The following is a 10,890-nucleotide window of genomic DNA, read 5'->3' as shown; positions in this document are numbered from 1 at the left end:
GCCTCCTTCATACCGTTGAGCAGAAGCTTGCCTCCCCAATCAGACCTCCAGAGTAGAATTTTGCCTCTCTCTCCTCTCATACCACAGAGCAGGGAACCCTCTTCCCTCAGACCCTTGAGCAGGGCAGCCCCCCACCACAGATGCCTGAGGCGGTGTCAGACAGAAAAAACAGGTTGGCTGGTTTGTTCCTTCAGGCCCCATGGCACCCAGTGAGCTGTGAGCAGAACTTGAACAAGGTACTTCCTAGCCAGGGCATTTAACTAATAATGCAAGATTTTTCTGAGCCTGTCCCCACCGTCAGGGCAAGATGGTGGCCGCCACTTCAGACGGATTTCCACACAACTGTGACCAGCAGTTTGCTGCGTCTCCGCCAGGGGGATGTGGTATGGATGGGAAATAAACTGTAGCCTTTCTGAGCCAGAGATCTGGGCACATTCCTGACGGCAGCAGAACCTAGGGCACCTTGATGGGGATGAGGAGAGCAGAAAAGAGAAGCACACAAGTGACAGAAAGCGAACCTGGGGCAGTTAATTTCACAAATACCATGGACCCTCATTATTTGCTGATTCCATATTTGCAAATTTTCTTACCAGCTAAAATTTATTTGTAACCCCCAAATCCAAATACTCCTGGTGCTTCTGTGGTCACTGGAGGACAGACAGAGCAGGGAAAGCTGGAGTCCCCAAAGGAACATGTTCCCAGCAGAGGTGGAACAAGGTGACTCCCTGCCTTGTTCCAGCTCACAGACTGTAAACAGGTCTTTTTGCAGTCTGTTTCTCACATTTTTTGTGCTTTTCCTTGGCATTTTGCTGTTTAAAAAGGCCCCCAAGCTTAGTGCTGAGTCTCTGGTGTCCCTAAGCTCCAGAAGGCTGCAATGTGCCTTCCAAAGAAAATATATGTTAGATAAGCTCTGTTCAAGTGAGTTAACCTGCTGTAGGGGGTGAGTCCAACGTTAACAAACTAGCGGTATATATATAATAAACAAGGTATCTTGGAACACACACAAAACAAAGTCATGTATCAATCACCTGACAAAAACGTGACCAGAGACTCATAGAAACCCACCTGTTTCCCCAAGGAACCCAGTATTCCCTAATCCAATTTTTGCAGCAACTTTATAAAACGTTAACTCTTGTGGATAATGAGGGTTGACCATTTGTACCCATAGCACAGTGGAGGAACAGAGGTGCACAGAACAGCTTTCTGGCTGAGAGTAGGCTCTGACTTCTAATCCCAGCTGTGACCTTAGCAGTCTCCTGCCTCAGTTTCCCTACCTGTAAAATGGAGACAAAACAGACTTTCCACTGGGCTGTGGGAGGATTCAATTAAATACCTAGTCTCAGGTGTTTGGGACATGATCCCCGGGATAAATGGTAGCTGTTATTATCATTACTGTTATGTGCAAGGACAGAGGAGCAGGACCAAGGTCATCTCTGTGGTCTAGAATCCTGGGTCAGGCCCTCACTGAGCCTCAGTTTCCCATTCTGTGGAATGAGAGTAGCAACGGCGCAACCTCCCTCCAGCATATCACCTGCTTTTTAGGTGCATGGCTGCCCCGGCTTGCGCAAGGTGAAGACCACGAGCCACACCCAGACCCAGGATCAGGACTCCAGACAACAGACAGCACAGTGTTTATTGCAAAGAGAACAGCTACGTGGTCTCCCAGCACCAGCACCAAAGTTTTGACACAAATGACTTGAAGGCACTGGTTTCCATCTGACCCCACACCTGCCCTATAGGGCCTGGGGGCAGGAGGCCCACCACCAAGCAGCCAGGTCCACCTCCTCCAGGGTGGCAGCTCCCTGCGTGGTTGAGGGTCCAGAATGCCCTGCGCTGCCAAGGTCCCCAACATGGGCTAAGGCGGGGCAGCTGCCAGTCCTGGGGGTGTAGGGCAGCGGTCTCTTCCCGAGAATGGCCAAGGGGCTACGACACGCTGGGGGGCAGGCGTGCAGCTGCTGTTTTCTCCACCACGAAGCCATAGTTATACTGCGGGGTAGGTGAGAACAGAGTGAGGGAGGTGCTGTGGGGAGGGCCATAAGAAACAGGGGCGTAGCCTTCAGCCCTGGAGAGGTGGGGTGCAGCTAGGGAAGACTGAGGTGGCCTGGTGAGGGGGCAGGGTCCCAGCATACTCCACCCTTCCTACCCACCCCAGCACCCACCTCCTCTTCAATGTCCGCCAGCGACTTGATGGTAAGATCAGCAAAGGCAGAAAAGGCCTGGCGGGCAGCAGCAGGTGAGTCTTGGGCTCAGACCCCCACCTGAAACTCCCATTTCCTCATCTTCAAGGCTCCCCTCAATATGTACCTGAATATCCCCTCCCTCTTCCTGCCACAGTTTCTAGCAACCAGCATCCATCTAGCTGCCCCCCAACTCCCTCATTCCAGAATAAGGCCCTCCAGCCCACACCCCTTGGTCTCCAGCCTTCCCCAACCCAAGAACATGGGCCTCAGTGCTGGGGGGCTGGGTGCATCGACGATGATCCCTGTCTTCCTGAGGCTAGAAAGGCAATGGGCAGGAATAAACAAACCAAGCTCCCCAAGGGGAGGACTCACCAGAGGGCCGCAGCTTTTGCCCTCAAATCGGGGGTGTAGCGTGAAGGGAACCCCATCCATGGCTAAGGAAAGCACAAGGCAGGGGGGTGGGCGGTAGGTAAGGAGCTGAGAAGCAGGGTGCTTGGGACCTGGCTGCTGCCTGCCCCACCCCAGAGGACCACCCGAAAGGCTCCCTTCTCCCTGCCCAGTCTTTACAGAATAGGGTGGAGCCAGGCATGGTTCCAACCTTGGTCCCACCCCTTCTGAGCTATGTAAACCTTTGGCCAGTGATGGCCCACCCTCATACCTCAGTTTCCCGCCCTGCACTCACCTGAGATGCCATAGAGGTTCGAGGCCTCATAGATGGAGTCACTCCTCCGCAGGGTGGAGGCCCGTGAGCCCAGTCTCGACAACGTCCCCTCCGGGAAGCGGCCCTTGCTGCTAGCAAAGGGGCAGCCCAGGTCAGACCTGACCTGACCCCACCCCCCCTTACCGCCCCATCCCTGAGCCTGAGGACTCACCTGGGCTGGCCTGGTGGGTCCAAGGAGAGGCCCTGCATGTCCCGGCTGAGACCTCGGGGCTTAGGCACTGGCCGAGGGGCCTTTGCCTTCTTGCACCAGATGGCAAAGCCACCCATGTCCCTAGATGGGGAAGGAAGAGGAAAGAGAATTCGGACCCAAGGTGCAGCCAGGGCTGAGAACAGTTGCCAGGAGAAGAAAGGAGGAACCCAAACCTCTGGGTGAGCCCTGCCATTTGGGGAATTTTCCTTTCGGCATCTCAGCCCACATCTTTAGCAGCTGCTGGGTCCCCTCACTGTACTGTGTACTTCAGACACACCAACTTATTTATTCCTCGTGATGATCCTATAAGACTAGTACAACTGTCCGTGTTTCAACATGTGGAAACTGAGGCACAGAGAGGTGGGCGAAGGGACAGGAGGCCTGAGGGGAGTCCGGAGGGTCAGAAGCATATATATGGGAGTGGGAGGGCAAGAAAGGCCAGAGGCTGGGGGAAGCCCTACCCTACTCGAAGGTATCCAGGCACTGTCTTGGTCTTCCCACTCAGCCGGATGTCAAACAGAGCTGTGTCTGCGGCCCCCAGGGGCACCAACTTCACACACATGCGTTTCTTCTTGGACACAGAGGCCTCTGGGAGTGGGGGAGGGAGGTGGGGAGTAAGAAGAGGAAAAAGCGGAGGAGGGACCCAAAGATGGCTCCAAGATGACAGTTGCCAGGGTGCTATTTAAGGCAGTCACCTGGCTGCTGTTAGGGCAGTGGTTAAATCATGAATGATATAGCCATAGGAGGGAACTCCATGCAGCCTTTAGGAGCCACTGAGGCAGGCTCATCCATGAGCACCAAAGTGAGGATGGGTAGCTGTGGAATCAGACAGAACTGAGTGCCCATGAGCCACATCCCACCCAACGTTTGTTTCTATAGAGCTCATGAGGCCTGCAAATGGTTTTACCATTTCAAAGGGTTTTTAGAGTTTTATAGTTTTAAAGGATTTGGGGGTGGTGGTGGGGATATGCAGCAGACACCACCTGGCCTGCAAAGCCTGAAATATTTACTATCTGGCCCTTTACAGAAAAAAGTTTGCTTACTCCAGTATCAATACATACACCCTGAGAATCAAATATAAATGACAAGACACTGTGGGAATCAGGGAGAGGCAGATGATTAGAAAGCAGGGTGTTCAGAACTGGAAGAGCAGCCCCAAGGCTGCGGGGCCAGAAAAGGAGGGGTGCGGAGGGCAAAGTATTAGCTAACCCGAAGAGTAGGGAAGGGTGCTCCAGGCAGAGAAATTGGAGTGTACAAAAGCATGGAAATTTTTTTAAAGAAAGAGAGAGAGAGAGAGAGAGAGAGAGAGAGAGAGAGAGAGAGAGAGAGAAAACGCGCGGTTCAGCTTGGCTACAGTCTAAGTAATAAAACAGGTCGCTGTTGTTACTCTACGACAGAGACTGTGCCAATTACACATTTTCACGCAGGGCGCGGCCAGTTACCCCGTCCTGACACAGGGCTCCCGAGTCCCCAGCCAACCCTGTCAGCATCCAGGGCATCAAGGGGGTGGCTGAGGCTCAGAAATCTCGCGCTGGTCATGCATCCATCACTCTCCCTGGTCCTTCCCGCTGGGACGCGGACGCGCTCCCCACCCCCAGCTTCAGACGCGGGCCTCACTGGAGTCCAGGGGGTCGCAGACCGGGGAGAAGCCTGGCGGGAGGGGGCTCTTGTCCACCAGAACTTGGATATCGGTCACCACGTTCTCCTGCGGATTCTGGGGGTTGGATGGGGAGAACACAGCACGAGTCACCCAGGAGCGGGGATGGCGCGCCTGGCCAGGCGTAGGACCCCGCGAATGGATGGAAAGAGTGGACACATCCCGGAGGTGGGCGCCCCTTACCTCCAGGCTGCCCAAGGTACTGAGGCACAGGAAGTAGCCAGATTTCTGCGCGAAGCTCTTGCCGAAACTGGCGGGCGCCCCCTCCACGGTGCAGGATATCTACAACAGGATGCGGGTCAGCGCCAGGCTCCCGCCTTACCGCAGCTGCCAATGACCCCGTTCAACTCCTGCCTCCCAATGCCACTCACTGCACTGAATCCCCGCGGCGGGGGCGCCGAGGCTGACGACCAGGCCAGGCCAGCCAGCGGCGCCCCGTCGGGCCCGGGATCCATCGTCCAAGCCAAACACCGAAGACGGAAGAACGCCTCAGACTTTGGAGCCGCCGCTCGGCGCCCGAGAGTTCGGGTAAGAGTGCGGGTAAGAGTGCGAACTACTACACCCGGAGGGCCTTGCGGGGGCGGGGCTCATGAAGCCTCTTGTGCGCGTGCCCGAAAAGCCTCCCGCCAATCGTGTGTGGACACTGAGCCACGCCCCGTGCGTCATCCACGTGCACTGTGAGCAGAGACGTTTGCGGAAAACTGTCTCCCTTCCTTCTCACGCTCAGCAACTTCCGCTGGAATTGTTCCGGCTCTGAGCCAGGGAACTCGCTGGCTACAAGCCGGAACTACGTTCCCCAGAAGTCCTTGTGTTATCAGCATCTGTAGGGCTGGGCTCTGGGTGTCCCGGGAAATTTAAGGAAAAAACAAATTCTAGTCTGGGAAGTCATAGCGAAGAAAATTTTCGTGGGTTATGAAGCAATTAGTTTAATTAAAAAACAATAAAGGCCACCATAAGCAATGAAAACTCGAGGACTTATTCGCAGATACGATTAGTTGTTCAAAATGAGATATAAATGTATTTAATATGGAAACATGCTTTTATACCTCCCACGGGGAGATATGGAAAATTAGGGAACATAGTGTTAGGGATAAAGAAGCAAGCCAGTGACTCAAACCAGTAGGAGATAATTAACAGAGGAATCAGGAAAAGGGGCGATGAAATGACATTTCACAGCTCCTCACACGTATCTCTGGGATCAAAAGGAGAAAGACTGTTATCACCGAACATAGAAATGGGAAGATGTAGCTAGATAACTTTGCAAATAAGTTGGAGATAAGACCTATCACTAGATTACCCTTAATCACATCCTGAGTTAAGTAGTTAATCACGTTAAATTGTGAACCTGGATTAACCAGTAATGGAGAAACTGGGGGGGGGGGGGGGAGCTAATCGCATTACTATAAAACCAGTTTTCTTTGTCTACTTCACAGTGCACATGCTCCTGGCTGGCAGGTGTGCCTGACTCTGCAGACTCCTGAATAAACGCCTTGCTTTGCTACTGAGTCCTGTGCCCCAGTGTTTTATTGTGAGCATTTCTCACAATTTGGGAGCTCGTCTGGTATCCTCCACCTGTGTATGGTAATGGACTCTGAGCTGAGGCAGGGAGACGCATGATACCTGTTTTGGGTGACCCACTCCACCCAGGGCCCACCCACCTCACAGTGTCTGGAAACGGACCCGAGACTTCTTCTTGGGACAGCAGTAGAACCAACGCAGGGGGGAAACAAAAGCAAACACTGCGGCAACCAGGCAACCTCAGGCACAGGCCAAGGTAAGAAGATTGGGTTAATTATTGCCTTGGTGGTTGGGCATCCTCAGAGATTGAATGTGTGTGTGTGGCTGAGCACTGTGAGCAAGAAACTTTCAGTATGGGGGGTTGAGCTCACAGGCTTATGTGCAAGAAATTTCCAGTATGGGGGATTGAGCACACAAGGCATGGACAAGAAACCTCCAATAAGGGGGGGTTGAGTTCACGGGCCGTAGGCCAGAAACCTCCAATACAGGGGGTTGAGCTCACGGTTCATGTTCAAGAAATCTCCAGTAAGGAGGGTTGAGGACACAACCAGATTCAGCCACAGCCACAGGAATCGACTGAGGATAGGAAATAAAAATTCTAAGCCTAGGGAAATGAAAGAATTAGGGAAAATGTTAGAGCATTGGGGAGAAGATTCCCAGACCCAGAATAAGAAAAAAAAAAAAAAAAAGCAGAAAATGGTAAAATATTGCTATCTCCTTTGGCCAAAGGAACCCAATAAGGGGAAATCTGTTTTCTGATCCCAATTTGGCTCTGATGAAACGGGTTTGTCAAGCCCTGATCTTATATGGGAGCGATCAAGCTTCAGCTTCTATGGAAGAGAAGGAATGTACTCTCTGCTGATTACAACCTACCAAAAGGTCTACAGGTCTCTTCCCTTTAAAAGAAAAAGAAATAAAGCCTGGGACCCTCTGTCTCCTGCCACCTTACGGCCCTGGCCAACCAGCAGCCAACTGGGCACAGGCACTGTGGACAGACAGTACAAACGAATCAGGCCACGGTCACCTAACAGGTGCCCAACTGGTAGCTGTGCCCATGACACCAATGGCACTGGCAGGAACTTACTCGAGATTAAGAAAAGAATTAGGACTTCCAGCCAACATGGAGGTGTAGACAGACACACCGAGTCTCGTCTCCCTCCACAACTAAGAAGGAATAAAAAAGCTAGAAACAACCAGAAGTTCCAGAAAATCAAACTACAAGGAGGTCCGGCAAACAAAGATATAAAGAAGAAATACTCATTCAGACAGGAGGGGCGGAGCTGTGGTGGAGAGGACATGGTATGGTGGCGGCGGCAGCAGCTGCAGCAGTCGAAGGCTGGCAGAAAGTGCAGTCACACGTTTTAAAAAGTCAGGAGGGACACCTGGGGAGAGTTCTTAGCTCCTCAGCGGACCTCGAAGCTCACCATCCCAGCACCAGGGAAAATCAAGCCTCATTGCTTCTGACTGTGCAGACCAGTGGGGGTTGGGGCAGAGGCAGAAACTGCCAATCTCTCAGCAGAGTCTACTTGTTTAAAGGGCCCCCACGGTCCTAGAACAGCCGCAGACCCACCCACTCTGGGAACGATGCCAAGAAAGCAGCTAGAGGGGCGCCAGTCCGGTGTGGAAGTGGGAGAGGTGCCTGGAAAAAGGGCAAGTGCTGGGCAGGCGGCATTGTTCCCTCTCGGACCCCTCCCCAACATACAGCACCACAACGTGGTGAAACAGGTCGCCCTACACTGACGGAATCGCTGAGGCTCCTCCCCTTACAATGTAACAGAGTGACAGCTTTACCTAAGACAGAGAGGCAAACAAACACATGAGCCTGTCAGAATGAGGAGACAGAGAAGTATGGCCCAAAAGAGGGAACGAATCAAGGTTCCAGTGGGAGAACTAAGTGACGAGGAGATAGCCAGTCTCGCAGATGAGGAGACAGACAACCTAACAGATGCAAAATTCAAAACACTGGTGATAAAGATGCTCACAGGCTTGACAGATATGCTTGAATATGGCAAACGCATAAGGGAAGAAGTGAAGGCTATGCTAAATGAAATTAAAGAAAATCCGCACAAAACATATGGTGAAAGGAAGGAAACTGGGGTTCAAATCAATGATTTGGAACATAAGGAAGAAAAAAAAACAGTCAACCAGTGCAGAATGAGGAAGCAAGAATTTTAAAAACTGAGGAAAGCTTCCCAAATTTTGCAAAGGAGATGGACATACAGGTCCGGGAAGCACAGAGGGTCCTGGGCAAGCTGGACCCAGAGGGGACCACACCAGGATGCATCATGATTGAGATGCCAAAGGTGAAAGATAAAGACAGAGTCCTGGGGGCCACAAGAGAGAGGCAGAGTGTGTGTTGCTTACAGGGGGGTGCCTATAGGACTATCAGCTAATTTCTCAGAGGACACTTTGCAGGCAGGAAGGGACTGGCAAGCAGTATTTAATGTGATGAAAGGCAACCTGCAACCAGGATTACTCTATCCAGCAAGGCTAGCATTTAGAATGGAAGGGCAGATGAAGTGCTTCCCAGACAAGGTAAAGCTAACGGAGTTCATCATCACCAAGCCATTATTATATGAACTGTCAAAGGGACTTAAGAAAAAGAAGGTAAAAACTATGAACACTAAAATGACAACAAACTCACAACTATCAACAACTGAATCTAAAAAAATAAAAACAAAACCCAACTAAACAAACCAGAATAGGAACAGAATCATAGGTATGAGGATCATTTGGAGGGTTATCAGCTGGGAGGAGGAAGGCAGAGAAATGGGGGATATGGTGCAGAGACTAAGAAGCATAATCGGTTGGTACAAAATAGACAGGGGGATGTTAAGAATAATATAGGAAAGAGTGAAGCCAAAGAACTTATATGCACGACCCATGGACATGAACTAAGGGGGGTGGGATTGCTGGAGGGAAGGGAGGGGGTACTGGGCCGAGGGGAGCAAAGGGGGAAAAAATGGGAACTACTGTAGCAACATAATCAATAAAATATACTTAAAAGATATATTTAAAAAATAAATAAATAAGTAAATAAAAAAGAAGCCCTGGCTGGTGTGGTTCAGTGGGTTGAATGCTGGCCTGAAAACCAAAAGGTCTCCAGTTTGATTCCAGGTCAGGGCACATGCCTGGGTTGTGGGCCAGGTTCCCAGTTGGAGGCGTGCAAGAGGCAACCAATCAATATTTCTCTCCCACTCTTTCTCTCTCCCTTCCCTCTCTCTAAAAATAAATAAATAAAATCTTTGGGGGAAAAAAAAAGAGTATTTAGTGACATGTGAAAATTATATGAAGTTTAAAAGTCAATGCCCATAAGAAACATCCTGGAAAAGATGACCCAAGAATGAAATACAGAGGTGAACAAACCATGGGTCCCCCTTGCAGTACCCCATTAGTCGCACTGCTTAGGAAAACTGTTGGTTTCAAACTGTTAGAAACAAGGACATAGTGACTCCCAAACCAGTAAAAAGTCATTAGTAACAAAGGGCAAATGTAATTAGAGGATCTCTGAGTAGGGAGCTGACAGCACTGGCATATCTACAAACCACAGAAGGGGCATTTAGATAACCGTGTTAGATTGTAACTCCGGAGTAACCAGTAATGGAGAAGCGGGGAAGAAGGAGAGGGGAGGGGGAACTAATTGCGTTAGGGCAGGGAAGTTAATCGCTCTCACTTTAGGGCAAAGAAGATAATCACTTTAGGGTGGCAATTTTAGGGTGGAGAAGATAATCACTTTAGGGTGGCAATTTCAGGGTGGGGAAGCTAAGACTATAAAACCAGTTTCCTTTGTCTACTTGGCGCGCACATTCTCCTGGCTGTGAGGGTGCACCCGGCTCTGTAGACTCGTGAATAAAGGCCTCGCTTTACTGCTCAAGTCCTGTGTCCCAGTTTTTATTGTGAGCGTTTCTCACAAAACCTCCGAAGTTCCCCATGTGAAATCTGAAACTGGCCCCTGTACACAGAAGTCAAGTAGAGATGGATGAATGAGGTAGAACGCTCCAGATTGTTAGGTGTCAGTTTAGTAAGAAAGGGAAGTTGGACATTGTAAGATGAGTAGATCTCCACACTGCCTACCAGAGTCTTAAAGGTTTATATAGAGACCTTATCTGGGTTCAGTCACATATACCATCCAGACGGTCTCAACAACACATTACTCTCTTAAGTTTGTGCATTGGAGTGGCTCCTAGTGTTTAAAAAAAATGTGAGCAGAGTGTACATTCCAAGGAAAAAAGGGGACAGTGAGCTTCTCATTACCCTGTTCCACTTCAAAGATCAACTGGCAATCACATCCTCTTGATGACCTCCAACTTTCCACATTTGTGACTATCTCTTAGAATCTTATGCTTCCCTGTCTTCTGCAATGTGCCCTGAGTGATCAGCAAGAGTTCATTCAGTGGCCATGTTGCTGCACTGGAGACAAATAACATAGCAACGTTATAGGTACCTGCAAGAGAAAACACAGATTAAGATAATGATTCTCTGGATAAGTAGCAATTAGCAATTCCTTCCACTAAGAACCTCATGATCTGAACCACTGATTCATTAAGTCCCCTAGGCCAGGGATCAGATCATTCAAGGCTTTTGTTCACTTGTGTCCTCATTCGATTTAATGAAAATCATACAT

At 50.3% G+C, this 10,890-nt stretch overlaps 1 protein-coding gene across 4 annotated transcripts; it reads right to left on the bottom strand.

Annotated features, from left to right (window-relative positions):
* Positions 1 to 1,615: 1,615 nt before the first annotated feature.
* Positions 1,616 to 5,281, bottom strand: MVB12A (multivesicular body subunit 12A). Of its 4 annotated transcripts, none has more exons than XM_090289919.1 (9): positions 5,120 to 5,281; positions 4,932 to 5,030; positions 4,709 to 4,805; positions 3,553 to 3,679; positions 3,053 to 3,172; positions 2,863 to 2,972; positions 2,553 to 2,614; positions 2,160 to 2,216; positions 1,616 to 1,986 (listed from the first exon to the last, which is right to left on the bottom strand). In XM_090289919.1, the coding sequence occupies exons 1-9, from the start codon at positions 5,201 to 5,203 to the stop codon at positions 1,924 to 1,926; spliced, it is 819 nt and encodes a 272-aa protein (XP_090146045.1). In that variant the 5' UTR covers positions 5,204 to 5,281; the 3' UTR covers positions 1,616 to 1,923. The 4 variants fall into 4 exon arrangements, with proteins under 4 accessions (XP_090146045.1, XP_090146046.1, XP_090146047.1 ...); XM_090289920.1 differs by having other exon boundaries at positions 2,863 to 2,969; XM_090289921.1 differs by lacking the exon at positions 2,160 to 2,216.
* Positions 5,282 to 10,890: the final 5,609 nt, after the last annotated feature.

Source organism: Furipterus horrens, unplaced genomic scaffold (assembly GCF_987537825.1).
Source record: "Furipterus horrens unplaced genomic scaffold, mFurHor1.1.pri manual_scaffold_10, whole genome shotgun sequence".
Classification (NCBI taxonomy): domain Eukaryota; kingdom Metazoa; phylum Chordata; class Mammalia; order Chiroptera; family Furipteridae; genus Furipterus; species Furipterus horrens.
The sequence above is the reverse complement of the archived record's forward strand: the minus strand, read 5'-3'. Positions and strand labels throughout refer to the sequence as shown.